Source organism: Colossoma macropomum, unplaced genomic scaffold, assembly GCF_904425465.1.
Source record: "Colossoma macropomum unplaced genomic scaffold, Colossoma_macropomum, whole genome shotgun sequence".
NCBI classification, from domain to species: Eukaryota; Metazoa; Chordata; class Actinopteri; order Characiformes; family Serrasalmidae; genus Colossoma; species Colossoma macropomum.
The window spans coordinates 23900403-23925276 of NW_023494791.1; the positions used below are offsets into that span (position 1 = coordinate 23900403).

Genomic DNA, 24874 nt, shown 5'->3' on the forward strand with positions numbered 1-24874 from the left:
AATACAATTTGTCAGTTTCAACATTTAATATGTTGTTTTTGTATTATTTTCAATGAAATATAGGGTTTAGATGATTTGCACATCATTGCATTTTGTTTTTATTTACATTTTGCACAGCGTCCCAACTTTTCTGGAAATGGGGTTGTATTTTTATCAAACACCATTCACACTCTTCTCCTTTTAAAGTCACCATTTCTGAATAATTCATCCATTGAGATGTAAAAAGAGTCTTTCCAGTAGTTTGATGTGAAGTGGTTCATCGTAAAGAAACTCACAGACTCATATTTCTTTACAGTGGTTGTGATAGGAACCAGGGGTCACCATGTCTACAACACAGATATAGTCATTTTGTTCACTATCTAAAACCACCACTGAACCTACATCGGCCTTCTGAGCTTTTCTATGAAATGATAATGGTAAAATAGTCATAATCTGGTCAAATTAAGTTTTCTGGGGACTGTTTTGCCTTAAAATGACATTTTAAGCCAGAAGGTTTATCAAAAAACTACCATGAAACAATATGTCACGCATCAGGCAGCATATATCTAACCATTTCATGCAACTTTTATGTAACTTTGCAACGCAAAGTTATTACTTTCTTTGAGGGAGCTTTTAGAGGCATTAACGTATCAGATGTCTGGTTCCTATCAAAACCACTGTGAATTCTGTCTCTGTGCGTTTCTCTAGAACTGAGAACTCCACATTAAGCCACGCTGAATGACTTTGTTTACATTTCAATCATTTCAATTTCATTTACATTTCAATTTCCCTTTAAATTCCTACAGAAATATAAAATCTAGCAGATGTGATTCAGGGCCTGAAGAAACACATTATCAGCCAGTCAGAGCAGCCTTGTCTGAAATGACAGCACAGTTCAAGGTTGATCAGATTATGCATGTGTTCATGGACTGCAGCCCAGCATACTGGTTAACTCAGAAGAGAGTGAAGAGCTCCAAAGGACCTCACAATCATCTGCTCCTTTTAAGTAAGTTTTCGAGCTGTTCTACTGTTGTGTTTGATGTGTTAACTTTTCTGTAACCTATGTGTATACACTGTAATTTCATTGTATTTTTTTATGTGAGCTGTACGTCATTTGACATTATGAAAATGGATTGCAAAAATATAACACTATCTATAACACACGATAAAGGAAAGGATCATTCAACTTCATTATTTGTTGCTCTCTATTTCAATTTATAGGCACTTTTACAAGATTTAATTTGATTATTGCCATTGCTGTAAGTCTGTGTTTCAGTCACGATGGTGTGACTCAGGCACCAGTTAATGAGTAATGAACTGTAATGAACTTTGCCTTTTTGCTTTAGTAGTTATGCTTAAATGTTTAACTGATGAGATTCAACTCTCATATTTAACTGTCTTTGTGAATATATACGGAGCTTCAGTTTAAACCAGGTTATTTTCATGGATATAGGGGCTCAAATGCTGCATTTCTTATTGTGAGTTTGTATTATCAGTTCTATACAACAAATAATGAATTTCACTTTCAGTCATTATTCAAAAGGCACATTAGCTGAAATCAAGTGAGACAACAGGTAAAGTGGGACACAGGAGCTTATTGCCACTTGCTATCTATCTATCTATCTCTATCTATCTATCTATCTATCTATATTCTAAAATGTTAAGTTTTGTCAGCCAATTATTGTTAAGTTATAAAATGACCAGTGATTGTGATTTACAACATTATAATACAATATATTAACATATTCTAAGGTGTGTAACATTTTCTCAGTTTCTAATAAAAAACAATTTTTTTATGTCATATGATTGATAATTCATACAGAGGCAAGGGGGTCAGACTAACTTTATTATTTGAAATTTTCCCGAAAGTGTCCAACTATTCTCAGATTTTTAAGGTAACAAAACAGCTTTAACAAAACTGAAAGTGAGACGTTCATTTTAACATGGCACTAAGACTGATTAAGTGTTATGTGGAGACCATGAACGCTAATGTCCATATTTTTGCGATATTATGAACATAAGCGTAGTCTGCATGTTTTCATTAGCCTGTTATAAGAAGCTGTTGTCCGTCCGACGGAACCTTTACTGCGTACAAGAAAGGCAGCGCGTAGTACGGACTGTTGTTGAAGTTGCACTCGTTGCTGTCAGACTGTCAGACGGTCAGACGCTGGAGGTTTCCTCGTGTGAGCAGTAAGGTTCAGCCTGGGACTTTCAGCTCTTTTTAACTTTCTGTGCGTTTAAGGGCGACAGTATTGTATATTCGCTATGTTGCAATTTCGTAGCAATCACGCTACGACCGTCCTAAGGTCAGTTTGGTAGTTAGCTTAGCTACTTTTAGCTGTAGCCCTGTAGTGTAGCTGTGCTGTAGCAACTAAACATTTAATGTTCCTCAGTTATTTTAGTGTGAAACTTCAAAACACAACAAACTCTTTGTAAACAGATTGGCTTATTATGTCTGTATGAACCATACCGTAAGGAGGTGTGTTCTTTAAATACCCAGCTACTTAGTCTGGTACTAACTAGTGCTACCTGTCTGGCTGGTCTGTGGATAATCTGGATTAATCTTTCCTCACGCACGTAGGTTAAGACTCACTTTAGACTCTCACACAAAACGGAGATTACGAGGGAAAGGCCAGGCAGGATTGTAGGTCTGGAATTATAAAGCACGAAAAGTACAAATTTAAGCACATCTTCTGAAGATCTTGAAAAGCTTTTTTCCAAAACATTTCTGGATAGAGTTGGACAATATGACAAAATGTAATATCACGATACTGCAGGAAGTTTTTTACGACAACTGCTGTATCACAGCATTTATTTTTTGTGACATCTGAGAAGTTAGAAAGTAAGTTTTAAAACTGCTGTCAGAACTTACGAATCTAGTTACTTGTACAACATTTCAGATGTTGTACAAGTAATTAGATTCGTAAATCAGTAAATCTAATTAAACAGGACTAATTATGCCCTCTTTTTAATGAAACGTTGGGAAGTGTTTTTTTAAGTACTGACGGGATCCATGATACGATCAGAAAAGCCTTTCGTGACATATTGTGATGTAATTTATCATGATAATGATAAACATTGTCGTATTGCCCAGCTCTATTATAAATTCCAAAGTCTCTAGTTATTGTCTCATAATCTGCTGTGCTTCTGTGTCCGTAGATCAGATCACCTTGTGTGTTTACCCTGCTGTGGTACAGTTAATGTTACAGTGGTACAGTTAACTGCAGTCCCTCAAGATCAATGTTACATTGACATATGGATGCTGTGTGTTATAACTTGTGCCGAGACAAGTACTGGCTTTAGAAGTGAGGTGAGGCTTATTTTTTCGGAAGTAGTTTTTCAAAGTAATGTTTTTAAATTCACTGTGACTGGTGCATATTAAAAGTCTACCAGCTATCCATTATTTTTCCATTTATATCTCTGCCAATGCTGATATATAAACATTTAGAAAATGTAGAAATTGGGATTACATCTCCCTCGATTATCATTATAGAGAAATAAAACATGTATTTCTACAGGGCTATAAACAATGGGTGTCTCTTCAAAGCGCATTATAGACCACTTATCATGTCTCCTTAAAGTGTTATACCTTTTCAGTATCACAACTAGTCAGAGGTATTTCTATAGCATGTTTTTCCAATAGAATAAAATAAAATGAATAAATGTTTTGTGTGTGTGTGAGTGAGAATATAAGCTTATCTTAAGTGAAAATTAACATGCACCATTGTTTTGCTTAGACATATCAAATAGAAGATTAGAAAGGATGTGGGAGAAAAAGGGAATAATAAGGGAATATATTTTGTGATTTAAAGGCTTACTCTGCACGTTCATAACTGATTGCAAAGCATCTAAATGGATGGCTATTGTAGTCTAAATGTCCATTTCAGTTACTCAGTTCTAAAGTAGGAAATTCTTTAAGAGCTATTATTGTATCCACTGTAGTAGATTTTAGGTTTACCAGATTTGCTTGCAAAAGCTTAAAACCCCTTGTATCTGGTTTGCTGTCTGTTTCCCATGCGGCTCATCAGATCTACTGTCTAACTATCTCCTGCTTATGTAACACGTGAACCACACACATTAATTGTTATTAACCAGAGACAGGCACTTTGAAACCACGTTTCAGTTCTTGAGAAAGTAGTTTGATGGATGAAAGTAAATATGGTTTTGGAGTTGTTAGCTGAGTCATATAAAGCAGGAAGGAAACTTTCAATCAGGCATTATAGCAGATTTGCATACTGTTGTGGTACTGGCCTGTCTTGTTCATTTTCTTTTGTTCTTCTCCTGGCACATCTAAATTCAGTGCATTATAAAATCTCACATTTCACCACAATTTGATTGGATTTTGTTGCAATTCAGAATTATTTTTAAAAGTACACTCACACATACTCACAAATTCAGTTTATTTATGAAGTTTATTTTAAATTTGAGTTTATGTATGGCTTTTATTTTGGCAAAAAAAGAAGACAATGATCAGTTATAATCATAACATTCCATAATCAATGCAGTTGACTTGCACATTCAGAACAATGCTTTACGTTGCGTTTTTGCACCTTTAGTGAACCCAGCACAGTCAGGATACTATACCATTTAAATATTAAATACATTAATGAATATGACATATTATTTATGCTCAGAATTTGGCTTTCAAACTTGCTGAGTAAACTTATGTTCAAAATGAGTGAGTTGACGAGTGCTTCTCTGTCTCTGTGTGTTGTGCAGGATGGCTCAGGCTGATGGTAAGGTCCTGGCTCTGGGGGTTTTGGCTGGGGCAGCGGGGATCAGCCTGGCTGCCGTCTGGTACCAGAGCCGACGGGCTGTGGCCAGCAGTGCAGGGACAGGCACCTATCGTCCAGGGCTTTACACCAGCAGCAATGCAGGCAGTGTGGCACTGCAGGGGGGCCAGGCAGAGGTGCTGGATCGGCTGGGAGCTCTGATCCAGTGCGTGTCTGAGCTGAAAGAGGAGGTGAAGGCTCTAAAGGAAACTCTCCCACACCTTCAGGACCATGTGAGGGATGAGCTGAGGGGAAGGATCGTGGCCTGTAAGGCCAGTCCTCTAAATAGAACCACACCCACGAGGAGGAAGAGAGCCAGCGGAGTGACTAGAGCTGAGGGGCAGAGCTCAGAGGAGGCAGAGAGTGAAGGAGGGTAAGTATGTTGTGTTGCACTTTAAAGTAGGGCTGCACAAAATGGACATATGGAAGTATTATGCGTATGAGTGAGTGGCACAAACGTCTAAGCATTGGCCTGATCATTAGGGGATCACAAGATCAGTTCCCGGTCATGCTCCCATCTGTGGCTGGGAGTTCAAGAGAGCACAATTGGCCTCACTCCTTTTGGGTGGCTAAGTTGGCCCTCCCTCTCTAGCTGACATAACAGAACTGGTAGTTAACGTTCTCCAACAAGCGTGTTTAACTGTTCAATGACGTTATGTTTTCGGCAGTTCGAAAAGATGTGGTGACTGGCTTCACATGACTCAGAGGAAGCTATTTTTTTTTCAACATAGGTTAGCAAGAACAATAAAATATATGTTTAATTCCTTAAAATGTTACAGGTTTGTTGTGACAGAAGCCATCATTACTTCACACATTTTACACACAGCACTAGGAGAGTGAGCATCATCATGTTCGAAACATTTTTACAGGCTAGTATTTAAAGATAGTGGCTTTTGAGTTGTGCATGTGTCTGTGCTTTGTAATTGGCTTCTTAGCAGAGCTTCTAAGTTCTGCAGGAGCCTTGAGTTCGAACCCGTTTCACAGGTTCACAGGTTCACGCGACTGCTCTAAAAGTAGACCCAGCTCCTAATGCTACATTCCCACTCTAAGGCAGTGTGACGATGTATAGTTTTACACTGAAACTATGAAGTTTAATGTAGAAAACAAGTAATGGAAGCTTCTCATATGTAAACTGCATGTCTACATCATCACCCACTTGCGTTGAGTTGTTCTCAAATAGATCTAAAATAAACTTGCTAAAGTAGTTTCTGGCACTATATAAAATACTGTTATCTATCATTTTTTGTTGTTTTTCTTTTCTATGCTATATATATATATATATATATATATATATATATATATACACCTTGTCAGTTCATGTCCCTGATTATATTAACCAAAATTCATTATATTATACCAAGATTCTTGTTTTTCTGTAATCGTCTATCAAAATGTAAAGACCTTAACCATTAGCCAATAATATCATGTTTCACCTCTCCCTGCCACCAGCCCACACTAAGTTAGCTTAGAGACCCTCCCAAATACATTACAGTACGGAAGCAGAACGCGTTCTGATTTCCGATCATTTCTGTTCATGGTGGGTTTTGTTCCATTCATGTTAACCCACTGAATTATTGGGAGTCAGGAAAAGAACATTCACCTCATGTTATCCTACTGATGTAGGTGTAACATATTTTAGTCAGTGCTGACTGTGACCCTAGGAAGTAAATAGCAAATGTTGACAAGGGCTGTGCCTTTACTCCAGGCACTACAAGAAATGTATAGATGCGTGAGTTTCTCCCTCTCATTTCATTCAATCACATCTGGTCCGCTGTGTATATGTGGCTTCTTCTTTGATTTTCTACCCAGATACACTGTCGTGTGCAGTATTCGTTCACATGGCCAAAGGCAGGTATCAGATAGTGCCTGAAGTGTAGGAGCGAGGAAGAGGAGTGTGTGTGCATGTGCCCTATTTGGCAGAATGTTGTACTGCATGCCCATTCATCCTCTTCCAACCTCAGCCCTAATTCCTTGATCACACGCCAGCAACAAATAGCGTAAACAACAGATGTCTTTTCAAAATGAACAGGTCTTAAAAATGCCTCTAGAAGCAGCAGTTTATGAGGAGGGTGCCGGTGTTTGATTATGCACGTCTGCATGTCTGTGTAATAGGCTTCACTTCTTTGGAAATATATGGATATTCTTTTTTCACCAGAAAAAAAACCCAGAGTGTCTTTGTTTTTTGCACAATGATCTGTAATTTATCCTGCATTTCTGTTGTTGTTGTTGTGTTGTTGTTATTATTATTATTATTATTATTATTATCGTTATTATTATTAATAATTAGGGCCATCACATCGATTTGATGCACCAAATCGTTCTCACTGTAAAGTCATCCACGAGGTGTAATTGTTTTATTTATTATTTATTATTTATTTATTTTTTCATCTTTGTATAATTTTTCCAGCTGTCATTGCCTTTCTTGTGTCTAAGAAATACTTGTCTTTAATCTTTTTTTCTAGGGTCCTTCAACATGTATTTGAGTGTTTTATCTGTTGTGTGTACGTTAAGCCTTTGAAAATTAATATTTCACTAGCCTGTTTGATGCCTTGCTCATGCTGTCCTAGAAGCACAACAAGTTATCAAGAAGTGCATCTCAGTCTCCTCTTCTGTAATGCTTTTCATCCTTTCAATTCCAAATGAACCTGAGCTCTGTGTAAAATCAGGGGTATCACAAGAAGAGAAATTGAATCTATGTACATCACAAAAACTGGCTAACAAAGAGGGGTAAATGGAAGTACCCTTCAAAGACATGTTTATAGGACCCATATTATGGAAAAAAAAATTCCCTTGCTTTTTTTAAATAAAGGACTTTTAAATGTCATGTAAACACTGATAAAGTTTTAAAAATGTACCATTCTCTCCCCAGTCCAGTCGAAATCTGGAAACTAAGCTACATAATTGACATACGGTGTTTTAATTTATATCTAAAGGAGTCATTTTTAAGGCTTCTTAGTTTATCTTCCTCAATGTTTATATTCTTTAGTGATGTACTTTGGAAATTTGAAAAAAGATATGCATGGTTTGTTATTGTTCAGTTAAGTCCATTTCCATTGTTTGGCTTTGTTTGAAACCTTGATTACTCACTTACTCACCAAAAACAATCAGTAGATTGCTTGATTAATAGTGTGAGGAGATGGGAGATTATGTGATATTGATAATGGCATGTTCATTCAATTTGAAAAAACAGCACATATCTGTTGTTTTTATTGTTAATAGTAAAGTCAGTGTGTGTATGAGTAGGAGTAGGTACAGCTCTGTGTGTGGGGTAGAAGGGTGTCTTGGTAACATGCTCAGCATTGAGAGGTGCTGTAGAAGCTTGTTGCATGTGAGGGTGCTTTGCCCCGACTTGGATGTGTGACAGAAAGAGGCTTCACCTGATTTGACTTCATCCTCTCTCTCTCTCTCTCTCTCTCTCTCTCTCTCTCTCTCTCTCTCTCTCTCTGTTTCTTTCCTTCATCACTCCCTTTTTTCTCTCCCTGTGTCCTAATTCAAGCACTGTGTACATTCTTGCACACTATTAAAGGGGTTTAACGATTTCAATACCTATCAAAAATCTCATTTGAAACAGTGTATTGACTTTAAAACTATCACAGATACGCCCCTCGGTCTCCTCTGTGCGTCTTTTGTGGAAACTACTGTCAGTGATCAAAGCTAGTCGTCTGGATGCATCCAACGAGAGTGAAGTGGGTGGGGAGGGGACAGTACTAATGTTATGCCGGTACCCACTCTCAAATGACTGGGCTTTTTTCTTGAAGCTGCTTACAAATTTTAGGGATTTTGGTTTTTGAGGCTTATTTTGTCAGAGGATGGCCTGGCAGGAACTGAGGAGGTTTTAAAGTGATGTTTGAAAACTTTTATTTATCTGAGCTTAACTAACTTCTGTAGAATCAAGACTTTTTAAACACATAATATCAAAATCGAATTGATTCTTGAAAATTATATGGAAACAGAAAACATGCGCATCATTACACACCTAGTATGTATGTAAGCCGTGCGCATGATGCAACCATTAACATATTAACATTAACATGAGAAAACAAAGCACGTATTCATTATTTATTCAGTTTTTTTGCTGTAATGACAAAAGTACCGTATCAAGACACCACCATATTGTATCATATTGAATTTTAAGTTTTGTGTGTCGTCACATCCCTACTGTATTCTGTTTACTTCACCATCTAGAGCCTGGAACAGTTTAAACATCAATGTCTTCTGGCGATGGAAGTGACAAATTACTGCACAGTATCTCACATCGTTAAACCACACCTTTATTAGCATTTAGCTAGCATTAGCAAGCGATAGTTAGCTACTACATCATAAGTACACTTCAGTACTGTTAACAGTACACTGCATCTGTTTCATTTCTCAGTGTGAACACAGAACTTGCACTAAAAGAACTCATTTTGAGATACAGGGTCACACTTTCATTTTCCCTCCCTTTTTTATGTTGCCATGGAAGTTCTCTAAAATGTTAACATTCCGAAGCTGTTTTTCCATGTTCTCTCATCTTGGACAATAAGCCATAGTTTGGATGGTGTTTTCACCTTTGAAAATGAGTCTGTTAGACATGCACAAAGGAAATGAGAGTATTTCTCTATTACTAAGCAAAGAAATGAATGTGATGTTTCAATTTGTAACTTATAACTCCACAAGTACGTTGTGCAGGGGGGATGCACACTTTCAGTTTTTGCAATAATGAAATAGTAGGCTGTGATGGACTGGCGACCTGTCCAGGGTGTATCCTGCCTTCCGCCCAATGACAGCTGGGATAGGCTCCAGCACCCCACCGCGACCCAGAAGATAAGCGGTTTAGATGATGGATGGATGGATGGATGAAATAGTAGGAATTTGAATAAGATTCAAATAATCAGTTATCATATCGGCACACCCAGCGACGGAGGCTGACAGCATGTAAATACCATGAAAATATCTAAAAATAATTTAAACTGTCACAGTAGCTAAGCCAAAACTGTAAACGCTAACTGATTTTTCATCGGTTTGTTAAAATACTTCACCATTTCACCTCAGTTCTCTGCAGTTTCAAACCAAAACAATTCAAGCAGCAATACCTTTAAAGACCTTTTTCAAAAACAACTGTGACAGAAGGCATAACTGTGAATCTCTTTGTTCTTCTACATCAGGAAGTTTCACTTCTGTTTAGTCGTTTTTTACCAAATAGCTTGAATGTAAGATTTGTTTTGGTCTGTGTGCCTGCTCAGTAGAGGGAGACAAACCAAAGAGCTCCACATCAGCTAATGCAGCCAGTGTTTGACTGACAGCTCTCGCACAACTTCATCAAAACCTGGCTCTCCTCTGCTGTGGAGTTATTAAGCTGCAACAGCGCAGGAGTCGGCCATGTCTCTAGCAGGCTCACTAATTAAAGATCTCCTTCGTTCGCTGCGGGATTCTGCAAGATTGAGAAATTCCTCTCCCTGAGGCCCCTCTGCTGGCAGAGGCCCAGCCCAGCTGCATCCACCCCTTAATCCCTGCATCCATTTCCATGGCTTTCTCTGTCTTTCAGGTCCTTGCAGGCATCTAGAGACATTACCATACCTGATCCTTCCTAAGACAACCTTATTAAAGTTACGCCACAGGCAGGGAGGGTGGTGTTACTGTCCTGTTCGAATGTGTTGTCAGTTTTAAGAGAATCAGACTGATCACTCCTCAGTGGGGATCCGCTTACATCTGCTTACATGATGTTCAAAGTGATGTTTCGGACAAAAAAATTAAATGCACACAATTTTCCCCCTGTGGCAAATATAGTTGATCCCTGTGGCAAATATAGTTGATCAGCTGATTGTTGCTTTTCAGAGTTTTTGCACTGAAGCTACAAGGCCAATGTTGCTAAAACAATACTGGAAGCTTTTACTCATCATCATACAAGCTGCATGCTTAAATCATCAGATACTGGCCTCTGGTAACTGAAAAACTGACATTGCAGAGCTAAAAATTATTGCAGCAGCTGTCTTGAAGTCTTGAGTTTTGCCTGTACTTGAACTGTCAATTTTTTATGATAACAGTGTGTCAGAAACTACTTCAGCAAGCCTATTTTATATTATTTAACAGTCCCAGATGGTTTGAGGCATGAATGATTATTTAGGCATGCAGTTTGCACAATGATAATTGGTGGCTATAAATTTTAATTTTTTAGCTATCTTAGCCACGTAGCTTCAATGAAAAACTAAAACAAAGTTGAACACCAAAATTGTCTTGACTGATCAACTATTATTTATTTATGTGCACCCTTACTTGCTTACGTATTTGTAATAATAAACTTTGTTTTTACAGCACCTTTCATAAATTTAAAATGTAACACAAAGAGACAAGTGGTAGTCAAATAACATTGCCAAACAATAAGATGTGACAAATGAAAGCAGTGACAAAAAAGAACTTCATATTAACAATTTAAAGAATAAAAATAGAATAATGTACAATAATGAAAATATGAGAATAACATTCTAGTAAAAGGAAGGGAAATAATAAAAGCTAGTTAAATTCTTAAGTGAATAAATAATTTTTACTGGTTTTTAATGTGACTGATGAGAGAAGGAGTCTGACGAGTATTTATTTGTAATGCATTCCAGATCTTTCATACTTGGAACATGGTGATGGCCGGCAATAGATGATCTTAAGACACGATTTGGAACAAAGTTTATCAGGCATCCAGTAATGTAAGAAGCTGCTATATTATTGAGAAATGTAAAACCAGTGACTGCATGTGGGTTAAAGGGGACAGTGTGTAAATATGAAATGTGGTCTCTACATAGGAGGACGGATGATTAAATGGCAGTACTGTACACCATGTATACATGCAATTTGATCCAAACATTAGTGCCTCTAGCCATTCTTTTGGACTGATTTGTTCACAGATTTCAAAACCAAGCATCTGCAAGCCTGATCCAGTCTTATTAACCATGGTTCCTTCAAGCTTTGAGAGTCGGCTGTTTGTTTTGTTTGTTTTATGTAGTGCATCCCTGTTCCTTCACCCTTACTCCTGTTTTGTTTCACAGATTAGCTTCTTAACCACCAACAATGTTTTGTTGTTTCAAGCATTTGGGAAGGTTTGTGCAACTGGGCCTGCTGGCTACCCGCGGCGATTTAGAGAATCACAGCATGTTGATTCATAAAATCGGCGCGAATGCTTGTCATCAATTTTCATAAGCCATGTTTGTCTTCAGCATTTGCAGTGCATTCAGACCGTGACCAGCTTTTGTGTAGATTAACAGGTTTGTACTGTGTGATGGGGAAACGTTCTGCAGAGGCTCTGCACGTACGGCCGCCGCACAGTCGTGGCTGATCAGTGGCAGCAAAAGTATTGTAGCTTCTCTCTTGAGTTGCGCCACTCCACATTGTGTATCATTTACTGTTCATCTGTCAAAAGCTCTTCCTTCTCCTTGTTTCTCTCTCTTTTAGCATATAGACCCATCAGTTGCTGCAGGTGGCGAATGAGCTGTCAGAGGCTAATTTTTACCGAGTCATGCAGGAACTTGTCATTCTTTTGATGGTGCCGAGCACTCACGTCACAGCTGTCTTTTATTGCTCAGGGATGTTTTAACTAGTGTGTTTAAAATGATAACATTTATTATGTGTAAGAGGCACTGATTTAGAAATAAATGGTCATTGTTTATATTGGGCCAGACATTGGGGATCTAGAGATGAATGAAGAAAAGGAAATGCATGTCACGTTTCTTCAATGAAACGGCTAAATAATGACAAATGGTGGAGAACATGTTTTAAAAGTGCAAATATGCGTTTGATAGAAAAAGCTTTTTGGTTGAACCCCTGTTTTTGCATATTTATCACACTTGTTTCAGATCTTCATACATTGAATATAAGACACAGACAACTTGAGCAGACACATACAGTTTTAAAATGATAATTTTGCTTTGATGAATTTCTGTTGAAGACAGAAGTTATCCAACACTGACTGGCTCTGTGTGAAAAAGTAATTCCCCTTTTTGCCCACTAAATTTAGTTGATAATTGAGATCAGTTAAACTGGACACACCTGGCCTTGAGTACTACAAGCCCTGTTCAATCTAAACATAACTTAAATAGAACCTTTTAAGAAGTGTGAAGTAGACATAAAAGTCTCAACAAGCAGCACACTGTTTATACCTAGTCACTTCATGCGTCTTGAGTGTCAGGAGTAAAGCCAAGCCACATAAAAATGCAGGTGTTAACACACCGAAGAAGCACCGAGACACATTCGACAATCAAAACCCTCCCAATACACCCGAAACTCCTCCCCATACATCACTGGGCACGTAATCCATGTCAACAAGGAAGATAACCAGGGAGGACGCACCCTTTTCTGGTTGAGGACTGGACGAAACAAAATTCTTAATAGCAATATGGACAGACATTACTGTGCAAAACGAACTGCTGATTACTTAATTAAACAATTGGTAACTGGTTGCCGTGTAACAAGCAGATTTGCATATTCCGTCCCACACAGCAGAACCCAAATGAACATCTAATGACCAAAAGTCTTGCTAAACTCAGATAAGGTCAGTGCTTGTGATTCCACCATTTGAAAAAGACTGGGCAAAGACTGGGAGAGTTGCATGGCAGAAAACACTGCTAAACAAGAGGAACATAAAGGCTCATCTCACCAAAACCAAAAATACATTGAAGACCCCTAGATCTTTTTAGGATAACGTTCTGTGGGCTGATGAGTTGAAAGTGGAACTTTTTGGGGTTTGGTTACATCTCGCATTATTCCACAATATAGACATCTTACCAACATGGTGGTGTTAGTGTGATGGTGTGGGAATATTTTGCTGTTTCAGTGTCTGGGTGACTTGCCGTAATTGAGCGAATTTGGAGCGACTTGGTCAAAGTCCAGACTTGAGACCATTTAGATGCTGTGGCAGGTCCTCAAATGAGCAGTTCATGCTCGAAAACCTTCCAATGTGGCTGAATAAAAGCAAATCTGCAAAGGAGAGTTTGCCAAAATTCTTCCACAGCGGTGTGAAAAACTGATCTTCAGGTATAGGAAGCGTTTGGTTGCAGTTGTTGCTGCTAAACCAGTGGCACAACCAGTTGTTAAGTTGAAGTTACTTTTTTGGGTGATCTAGGCAAGGTGAGAAATACAAGAGGTTCTGGCTGGTCTGGGACCCCCTGAATGTCTCAGTGAAAAATCTAAAAATAAACTTATTGTAATGTTATGCACCCACAGTCGGCAAGCTTCTGTCTTTGGTGTTCCTAATACAGTAGAGATGCAGCACTGTTTTGCTTCAGGTTGGTGCTGTAGCAAACTGGTTCACCCAGTTGGTCCTTCATAGCCTAGCAACTGTCACTATGCCTGGGATACCTCTAAAAAACTTTACAGTGTGCCACAGCATATTTGTAAATCTGGAAAGTCATCCAGTTTCCCAAGAGATTTGTGGAATGAGGTAGTTGTTACTTATGTCTAAAGCCGAAGACAAAAGAGATGTGTAAGATTTCAGTTAATGTACCAAACATAACTTTTTCCTTTAATAAATGAAACAATCATTTAAAAACTGTTTCTTTTCCGAATGTTCTCCTTGCCTTATTGCATTTTGTATGAGGACCTGAAACCATTGAGTGTGACAAATACAAATTAGGAGGAGGCAGATATTTTTCACAGCGCCATATGCTATATGTGCAAATGTTTGTAGACACCTGCTTATCCAGTATTTCTTCTGAGATCAAGGGCATTAAGAAGGAGTTTCTCCTCGCTGTGCTACAGTAACTGCCTCTACTCTTTTGGGAATGCTTTACACTAGATGTTGGAACGTGAAGCTGTGAAGATTTGATTGCATTTAGCCACAAGAACATTAGTGAGGTCAAGTACTAATTTTGGATGAGTAGTTTTGGGTTCTAAATGCCCCCTCGGTCTCATCCCAGAGGTGTTCGATGGTGCTCCATCATGCCATAGAATTCCACTGCTCCACAGCCCAATGCTGAAGGCCTCTCTATCTATACCTCTCTAGCCCTTGCTCTTCATTGGGCATGGCGACCTGGGCTCATGTGCGGCTTTTCCAGAGCATACAATTCTATTGACAGTGCTATTCCATGGGGCTGATACAAGATATTTTACCATCTAAACACCTACGCCATCAGTGGATGCACCATAAAGTAGCTGAATTCACCAACTAGAAAATGTCTTTGGATACTTTTGGACAGATGATATATGTTTTGTTTACTTGGGCAACTGACAGGCTAATTCGTGGGTTGTACAGAATGATATGTGCCTTTGAACTCACTCATCCAGCCCTGATGTCAGCATCCTGATGATTTGCTCTGCATCCTTTTCAAAGCTGTGTGCTCTCCTTCCTTTGAAACATACTTTTTTCAGCTTGGCCACCCACCGCATATCTGTCCACTGTTGTCAATTTCCTTTCCTTCCTCTTGTCACTGTGTGAGAAACTTCACGAACAGCCAAAGTGGATAGTGATTGATGGAGTGATTGTGTTCGGGAAATGAAATATTGGGAAACAACAGTCCCTTCAAACAACACTCACTTTTCTGTGAGGAGGCTGTGCCAGAAATCAAGACAAAACAGAACGAGTCTTTCCTGAATTTGTCTTCGGGGGCAGTAGTTATTTTGCTGTTGTGCTTCAGCAATCTGTTGTACTACCGTAGTGGTTAAGGACCTGTCACTTGCAGAGGCTAGTGCATTTCAGGTGTAAGTAAAAAAATTTTACCAACTGGAAAACCAGTTTATTTCTCATGCTTGATTGTCAGGTGAAGGAAGTAAAAAGACAAACAGAGTGCAAAGTTTTTTTATTTGTCATTTGTCAGCAAACAGTCTCTGCTTTGGTCATGTTTTAAGCTCTACTTGTTTTCTTTTCTCACTCACTGAGGCTATTCTCATGAAAAGTGAACTTCAGGTTTAACTGCTGCTTAAAATCTGAGGAGTTACTTATGCCTGCTATCATCTCCAAACTTATAGTGTTGAAAACTCGAGTGCTGGAACCATGCTCAAAAGAAGTTCCTTTGTAGTGGAGCACAGTGGAGCACAGCAGAGCACTCAATTACACCATAAAAGCATGCAAAAAAAGGGACACTCAGCACATTGTTAACAGTTGCAGCCAGTTTCTGGGACAGTGCCATCTCTGATGTGCTGTACTCATGCTCAGTGGCTGCCAACAGGTGGCATCTGTTCAGTACACAACCAGATGATGTCATCTGGTTGGAGTAAATAGTGAGAAGTGTGGGAAGAATCACTGAGAGTGTTGGGGGTTCTTTTGGAGAAAAGTTAGAAAAGTTATTTGGGTTTCTGATTGTGAAAAGAATGTTTGACCTTAGGCCTGTACCATGCTGTGCTCTTTATTTCAGCACAAAATAATGTTTGTACTTCTTCATGCAGACAGAACCATTCTCTCCAAACTCTAGGGAGTTTGAATGAGCTCATCTGAATTCATGCAGGACCAGGAACTGTTGGGATGGCAACAGCACCTCAGGTTATTTGGAAGGCCTTTGGCTTGACAGCAGTTGCTGAGACCTAATCTCCCTTTGAAAGACTGTGTTACCTCCGGCTTGCTTGTGCATATTAAAGGCTGCAGTATACCTCAGTACCACTTAAGTTGTTAGTAGTTTGGGGACTTTACGTTTGAGTTTTCATAACGTGGTAAATCCAGCATAGTGCTGGGGCTATCATCTATAACAGTATACCAGTATTGGTGTAACACAACAGTATTGATGTTTACTTTCAGCTGTATTGATCAAAAACAAAAACGTAGCAATGGATGTTATTTGCCAGTTGTTTCAGACTGCTTTGAAAAAAAATCAAAATGCATAAAAGTGAAATAAATAGTAAATTTAAGATTGTCTTTTTTAAATATGAAATAGCATCTGATATCATGATATATTTGGAAAATATTGTATGATTGAATTTCATCAGTATTGTTCAGCACTAATCCAGCATATTGATTATGGATGACATTGATGAGTTTGTGGATTTAGAGGAAAATTGATGTTATTTAATGTGTTCAGCCTGATATGCTAGATTTGAAACATTGCTGAAATGGCACAGCCCACCAAAGAGGCGAGAGTGAGGCCAATCAGCCTGTGGTGATTTGCGTTCCAACTGCACTGTGGGCTTTGTGCCACAGCTACTCTGTAAACCTCTATAAATGACAGGGGGTGATGAGGTGTTTTTCTCGGCTACAGGGCATCATGGGTTGCAAAGAATGTGCTAGGAATGTGCTGATCTCTCTGTATTGGGTGAACAAGCAACTGTATGATGCAAAGAGAAAGACTTTCACTGTGAGAATTGAAATTTATGAATGAATTAATAAATAAAAAAAACATGAAAGCCCCACACACTCACATCTAAAACCGTGCTTTGAAAGCAGGAATCTTTGCATACCGTTCAAATGTATGATAGGTGATGTAAAAGGCCAGTGGCCTCACAGCTAAAGCTGGTGGAAACACTTCCACTTAGTATTCATTCATACCTCTCTGGTGCTGTTCTAGTGCTTCTAAATCTACTGGTGTGTCCTGTTAGATTCTGTATATATGCGTAAAAACTGGAAATTTCTGGGAGTCACACAGTGAATTTCTGCTCATTTTGCTTTTAGGACCTCAGATAATATCCAAGATAGTTTTTGAGTTGTGAAACTATGTCTTGGATCTCAAAGTGTGTGGTCACAGTTTATAACAGTTGACTTTTGGTGGAAAACAAATTGAGGCCGGTGGTCTGACACAAACATCAGCAGTAGCGCACAAGGAATGTGGTTGTTTTGCACTTGAATGTTTAAAAGAATGATATGATAAACATATGAAGACACTCTACATGGAAGAAGAATCATTTGCATTTTTGTAGCCCCTGACCTTGTTGATGCAGTACTTTTGTTTGGTTATTAATCTTCAAAACATCACCTTTTGCTATTTAATATGCCCAGTGATGATAGACAGCAGTAATTCACTTATTGGGCCAAATGATTCAACTATATTCCAGCGCCAACCATAAACCAAGAGGCTGCATCATGATGTTGGTAATGAATAAGCTGTTTTCTCAGGCTTCTAGTGCTGATAGGTGCTTCACTTTAAACCCTGCAGGGGCCGAAAGGGTGGGCTATCAATCAAGGCTTCACCATGTTTGCTGTAGGCTCATATGTCTATCTGGAGGTGTTTCTGTCTGCACGGCTCGCTCCAACACATCCTTTAGAACCAATGCTTACAGTCTCAAACGTTCCCTCGAACCACAGATGACGCAAATGTTGCCCTTGCCAACACTTAATGGATCCCTTTCATGTTTTCACTTTTCCTCCCTTCGGTCTTTCATTTGTACCTGAGTCTGTTATTAATGCTGCTTTTTACACCTTGCTTTCTGCCGATGTTAGCTGAGGGTGTTAGGGCATACTTACAGGAACTCAAAGGGACTTTTTTCGAAGGCTGTAAAAGTTAATGTGGGTATAGCGTGCCTCACTGTGACAGAAACAAACAAGTCTTGCAGTGTATTTGCAGAAAAGCCTTCAGGTATCAGTGGTTACAGGCCAGAACGTCTTTTTTGGCACCTATGAACAATTAATTGACATACTTTTCTGTGTAAAAAATCTTGATGTTTTGTGTGTAAACACTGTGTTATGTGTTTCTGGCTCCATCTGGTTGGCCTTCCTGTGAAAATGCCCTTGTTAAATTTGGATTTTTATTACTCATGCCATGACTTTCATTTAGAGGGAATTCCTTCCCTTCTTGGAGGTGCTGGAGAAAACCATGTAATATGGAGGACCCCTGTGCTTTGGCCAAGCTAGTTTTCTTCTCAATCAGCCATTCAGTCTCATGTGGTTCTCTTGGGCAATAGACTATATGTTCTGCAGGCCATGAGAACTGTATACAGAACAGCCTGAGACTCTCTTTGTCTCACCTTGTTTTTTCATGCAAACATAGTGACCAAACTGAAGTTCTGTTGGCATCTTGTCTTTACATTTGTAAAGTTGCCAGGCCATAAAAGTTGATTGTGTCTGAAGAAATATGCCTGACAGTCAAGCACTGCAGGTTCACTTAGCAGAGATAAGCTACAAAGTGGATAGACATGAGTGACAATAAGTAAACAGTAAATGTAAAAGTGCAAAGCGCTTGTTCTTGAAAATCTAGTCAAATCTTATCAGCCCCAACAAGCACTCTAGCAAAGTACTGTATGTAAAGAATGGTGTGTCACCTACTTTATCCAGTCTGCTGGCCCTCGAGGATCTTACATAGCCAGATTCTTACACAGTTTAAAAAATAAGGACTATAATCACTCTTTCTTAACTTCTTGTGTTTTAGATATATGACTGCTCTGACAGACTCTGAAGAAGAGGATCGCAAAGCTGAGGAGCCACTGGACGAGCTCACTGCCCTGTTACGGAGAGCAGATGGACTGCATGAGTGTAATGGAGATAAAAAGCAGGAAGGCCTCTCCACTCTGCTGGAGAAGAAGGAGAAGGTGCATGCCACCAACACGCAGAACCCCAGCAAACACAAATTAAAGTTTCTAACTGGTTTTAGCACTAAGCATGTTTTGTTGTGGTGTTTTGTTTTTTTTTTGTTTGTTTTTTTTCTGGTTGAGGCTGCTACAGCTGACAATTCTGGTCACTTGTGGATGAAGTTATTATTGAGCACACTTATAACATTCTGAGGACCCCAATTAAATGGGATTTGCATTCTTCTAAATTTGAAATACGGTGAAAGATGAGATACTAATGTGATTAAAAGAATACCAATTGGGATTGTTTTTTTTTTTTTCCACTTTCTTTCAGTTTGATCAGAAATGTCAGTATCTATGGAGACTGACCAGAGCTTACGCTGATGCCCATGATTTGGCTGGAGACTCTCTAGAAAAGAAGAAATATGCTGAAAAAGGTAATAATTCATATAATCATGTTACTAAGATTTCCTCCTGTATGTAGTTTGTCTATATGGAAAAAAAGATTGTAATACATATAGAGACTATTTTACTTTTGTACAGGTTTGAATAAAAAAAGTTTTAAAATGTTTTACAGAGCTGTTTAAAAAACAAAGCCAACAAAGTTAGTTAACAGTAGTTGTAGCACTGTTTTTTGTCATCATCTTTCTTCCACAAGTATACTGAACTGTATGACTCCAGATATTTTGTGTACCTTTTACATAAAGGTTTGCATCGCATGTGAATTTTCAGCTTGTTCTGTTCTGAGTGATTTCAGTTTGGCACAGGCAGTATGCTTTTTTTATGGTTTGAAGTGAGCCCACCCTCAGGCAAAGTTTGCAAACATGTTCCCATGATCCTCAGAAGAAATAGTTGGACTAACACACTGGACCATATATTTGGATAATGGAGAATTTTTACCCTGGATAAGCATAAACTTCCTATTGCTCAGCATCAGGACATCTGTTAAAATTAGTTTCACACTGTGAGTGTGCCTTAAAAGTTTTGGCAGAAGCAAGCGAGATTAATAAAACTGCTTCTCTTTCATGAAAAAGGCAGTCCATCACTGAGGCTCAGGCACTTATATAGTAATATAATATGTAATAATATGTGGCAGAGTGTGTTTGAGAAAGAGAAACACCTCTTTAACTTTTAGTCTTTAAAATGAAATTCCACCAAGAAAAGGAACCCAATGAAGGTAGTAGTAATGTTAAGCAGTAGCAGCATTAAACTGCCTCCCAGCTTGTTATTGTGCAGCACACCATCATCACTGGGTTAGGGGACCGGAACTGACCAATTGGATTATTATATTAGCTTGAACAAGTTAAATCACAGTTCCAGTATTGTTTCCAGTTTTAGCTTTGTTTTGACAGCACAGCTTAATCAGACTCATGCTCAAAAATCAGACTAATGCACACATCACGCCGGCATATGAACGCTAGATTACATTTACAGTATCTTTTGTTTCTGTTTATATACAAATATCTATTTAGAAAATTAAAGATCAACAGTTATTTATAAATAGAAACAGCAGATAGCACAACACATTAAAACATGTCTTGGTTGCGTTAAGTAAAAGAAATTGTGATGATTTTTTTAATTGTGATTGATTTTTTTGCTGAACCATCCTTTTACTAATTTAATAATTATGATATATGCTTTTGAATATTACGAGGATGTTTTTGTTCAGATTTATGAATGTAATTGATCTCTTTTATTGTAGGGAAACAAATTGGAGCACAAGCCATTTCAGTGAATCCAATGTGTGCCGAAAGTCATCAGTGGTAAGTGTCATGTTCACCAAACTATTTAATTATTCATAACCAGGACTCAGAGTTGCATGTTGGCCAAGTACTATTATGTTTTCATGAGATTCCTGTGTGTGTGTGTGTGTGTGTGTGTGTGTGTACATGGCTTGTCTTGTGTAGGTTAAGTCTGGTGCTTATTCAGAAACGCATTCTGTTCATTCAATAATCATTCTCTTTTTTCAGTGAATAACTTGTTATACTGTTGCTACTGTGAAAGCAAACTCTTCAGAGAACCAGTTGTTTGCTGCCTCTCTGTCATGTGTCAGTAATAGCAGAAGCTGTTTCACAGACCTGCCTGTAGTACTAGAGATAATCTCATGTTCTACACAACCCCCTGATAGCATTACCCTAGCTTAGGAATACAAATACACACAGCAGTCACTCTTTTACCTGGGTGAACATGTAAACAGGACACTTTTAGATCATCTTTATTCATTCATTCCTTTCATTTATTCTGTCTTAATTTCAGAGAACACTTAGCCAAGGAAGAGCCTAATTTTAAAGATAAAAAAAAAAAATCATAAACATTGAATCAAAATCAGAATTTTTGATTTTATATAAAACCCATATTTAATACAGTTTTGGTGAACTCAATGCCAAATATGGCTCAAATGTGGCTTTCTTATACCAATTTCCACATATCTGGTGTTCTAAAACAGACAACAGAATTAAAAAAAAAAAGTTAAAAGAGCTTGATTAAGTTGTTTTGTGTGAGGTAAATTGTCATGTGGTAATTCCATTTACTCAACAAGGGCTTAGCACACCATTTTTTTCTCAAACATGGATGACCAGTTACAATGATGAGGGCTCATCACTGTCAAATGTGGGTGTATTATGATAGACCAGGTCAGTAGGTTTCAGCAGCCTTCATATTGTACCTTCAGGCCTGCAATGCAGTAGACTGACAGGTTGCTGGGTGCTGGAAAATCCCCATGTATTTAATTAGTTGTTCTCTCTTGCACACTCTCTCTTTGTCACTCTCACTCTCTCACTGCACCCCCCTGCTCACTCTCTAGCTCTCTCACTCTCTGACCCTCTCTCTCTGTCGCACAATAGGGCAGGGGCCTGGTATCTGTGTATCTACAGAGCCCTGAATGCTGCATTCTTCATCTGAAACCCTGCTCATGTCTTAACATGAGCATTTACCACACACCAAATTCATGAATAATGACTGTGAACGTTTAGGTTACATAAACTTATTTCATTTCTGTGGTTTCATCAATGAACAATTGAAATGCAATAGAGTCTCATTTCCCATTAAATATATGACTTCAAGGTGCTGATCCCGAATTAGACACCATGATGAAAACAACATTTGAGGTAGCACTTTAGATATCGATCCACAGAAGTATAAATAAAAATACACACACAAATATTTTTGATCATCATTAGTGTTTTCCTGTAATTGCTATGTCGTCATGCCCATGGTTTCGTACTTTAAATAGCAGATTGTGATGTTGATATTGGATACAAACGTAGACATTGGACACAAACAGAGTTCAGGCCATTGCAAGACATCTTAATCAATAATATCTTTAAGAATTATTTTGGCATGCTTATTACAACAATGTTCTGTGATTATAACATGGTTGGATTTTAGTGCTGGGTAATATATTGTCTATACCAGGATGTCATGATGTTGTGTTTTAGTTTTAGCAGAATTTTTATTGATACAGTTGTATGCAAAAGTTTGGGCAACGCTGGCCAAATTACATATTTTGTAGGTTTTTGCAAAGAAGTAAACAACCTCTGCAGTAAATGATCTTTAATAATATAATTTTGTGCAAATGTAAATGTACAGTTATTTCATCTGATTAACTAAAAAAATGAAAAACATGCCATGCTAATTGTGGCATGTGCACATTTTTGGACACCCTATTAAGTTACCAGTTACGTTTTATGTAGCAAAAAGAAAGATTGCGGGTGACTTAACTGTCTGTGCTTTCTCCCAAAGTCAAAAGGCTAGTCTCGTAGACGTCCTCTTTTGAGACCACTTCATCAACAATGGCTACAAACAAAAGAACATTCTAAAATGCCAGAATGACCGTCATTTCTGTTCTTTCTGCTAAAAGGCCTGTACTAGCGATATTGGTGCGCCATGCTTGGAGTTCGATAATCACCGTTTGTGATGCAATTTGTTGGCGGTCCTTTAGCTTTCAGTGGCTTTGGCAGTACACACAATTCAGTGTATTCTAAAAAAATTTAAAAAGCATTCATTTCACACAAAAACTAGCTCATTTTTTCAGTTACCAATAATGACAACCTACACACGTTAACATTTTTGCACTTATCATTCGAAAACTATTGGAAGTAGGAATCATACATGCAAAAATGAAGCTCTACCGCTCACAAGGCTCTTTTCATGTTTCATGATTCTTCTATTCTTCTAAGTTAATGTTAATGTTGGCTGATCAGTACCTTAGCAGAAAGTAGATTTGTTATGGATCTACAATCGAAACTGTAGAGTTTTATGTAGGAACAAATGAGAATAAAGACCTTAATGCCTGATCAGTTTGCTGCTGTATAATCAGGTGTCATGTAAAACTAGGGTAAATGCCTGATTCAAATTTCTTGTGGAAAACGCTGCAGATCTTAGTTCTGACAGTAAAAACATAACATACTTATTATAGTTATTATACTTATAATGCACCTGCATTCTGATTACTGTCAATTTACAGTAACTGTAATGGAATACAGTTACTTTTTTTGTATCCCAATTACGTAATGTTGTTACATGTATTCTGTTACTACTCAACCTTGTCTATATGGTCTCTATATGGTATCTGTCTATTGGACTGTGGCAATAATTAATCAATGTCCTTTGTGTACTTGACAGACATGCCTAAATGATTTGATTTAAGTCAGTTTGAAGCTTCATCATGTTCCTAAACAACTGATTTTAGAGCGGGTTTAAGGAAAGCTAATTTGTTATTAATGCCCATTGTTTTTTTGTTTTTTTTCTTATTCTTATACTCACTGTGTATCACTGTAAGACACTGTTTTAGACACTGGCAGATGACATAACAGTATAGACCACAAAGCACTCATCACACCATTATTAGAGATTTAGAGATTTCATATGTTCCTTTTTCTTGACAGCAAACACAAAAAACTCCCTCTCTGTTTCTCCTGGGATAAAAGGGCTGGAAATTTTTTTCACTTGACTCAAATCACCCTGTTGAGCTCAAGCACAATCCAACATTCTGTCCTACTTCATACAGTGAAGGATCTCTTCACTTCTTCCTTCACCAGCACCTCTTGAACCCCTCTGAAATTCTCATGAAGAAGTTCTCATCAAAATTGATTGATATTGGCAAAATACCTGCTAAAGCACTGATAATTAGTGGTGTGTCTCATATTCTAATTAAAAGCTGGGCAATAGGTCTGATTCACAGCTGCTTTTGATGACTGCTGGCAGCCAACATTAACATGACCAATACAAGATCCTTTTGCATTAATATTGTTTTAGGGCCTGACCGATATGACACTTTTGTGACTGATACCAATTGTGAGGAGCTAAAATTTCCAATCGCTTATATTGGCCTATGTAATAAAATATAGGCTAAATAAAAATGCATTTTTCATGTTTTTGTTATCTTAACATGGACCGTGTTTTATGTTAAAATTGACTGGTTTAGCCTATATTACTGTAAGTGAGTGGATGATGACTAAGTTTATCAGTCTTTATAAGATGAAGGGTTGACTTCCTATAGCATGTGCCTGTTTCTTTCCAGTGTAAAAAAAAAGCTGTTACAATACGTATAAAACAGCAGAAAATTATTTATAGTATTATATTATTTGCCAGCCAACATATTTGTCAGTCCTTAAGTGTTATCATACTGTTGTTGTGTGTGTGTGTGTGTATGTGTATGTGTGTGTGTATGTGTGTGTGTGTGTGTGTATGTGTGTGTATGTGTGTATGTGTGTGTGTATGTGTGTGTGTGTGTGTGTGTG

At 38.1% G+C, this 24874-nt stretch overlaps 1 protein-coding gene across 5 annotated transcripts in view; it reads left to right on the forward strand.

The window, feature by feature from the left end:
- Positions 1 to 872: 872 nt before the first annotated feature.
- The window catches only part of LOC118810621 (regulator of microtubule dynamics protein 2), a 40119-nt gene continuing 16117 nt past the window's right edge, over positions 873 to 24874 (forward strand). The window contains exons 1-6 of one of the 5 annotated variants that reach the window (XM_036574536.1): positions 903 to 985; positions 3139 to 3289; positions 4699 to 5124; positions 18995 to 19154; positions 19468 to 19570; positions 20836 to 20896. In XM_036574536.1, the coding sequence (XP_036430429.1) occupies positions 4700 to 5124; positions 18995 to 19154; positions 19468 to 19570; positions 20836 to 20896 (749 nt within the window). In that variant the 5' untranslated portion in view covers positions 903 to 985; positions 3139 to 3289; position 4699. Of the gene's footprint in view, positions 986 to 1333; positions 1458 to 1975; positions 2211 to 3138; positions 3290 to 4698; positions 5125 to 18994; positions 19155 to 19467; positions 19571 to 20835; positions 20897 to 24874 lie in introns of those variants that run through there. The other 4 variants (XM_036574535.1, XM_036574534.1, XM_036574533.1 and 1 more) reach the window with 4 other exon arrangements.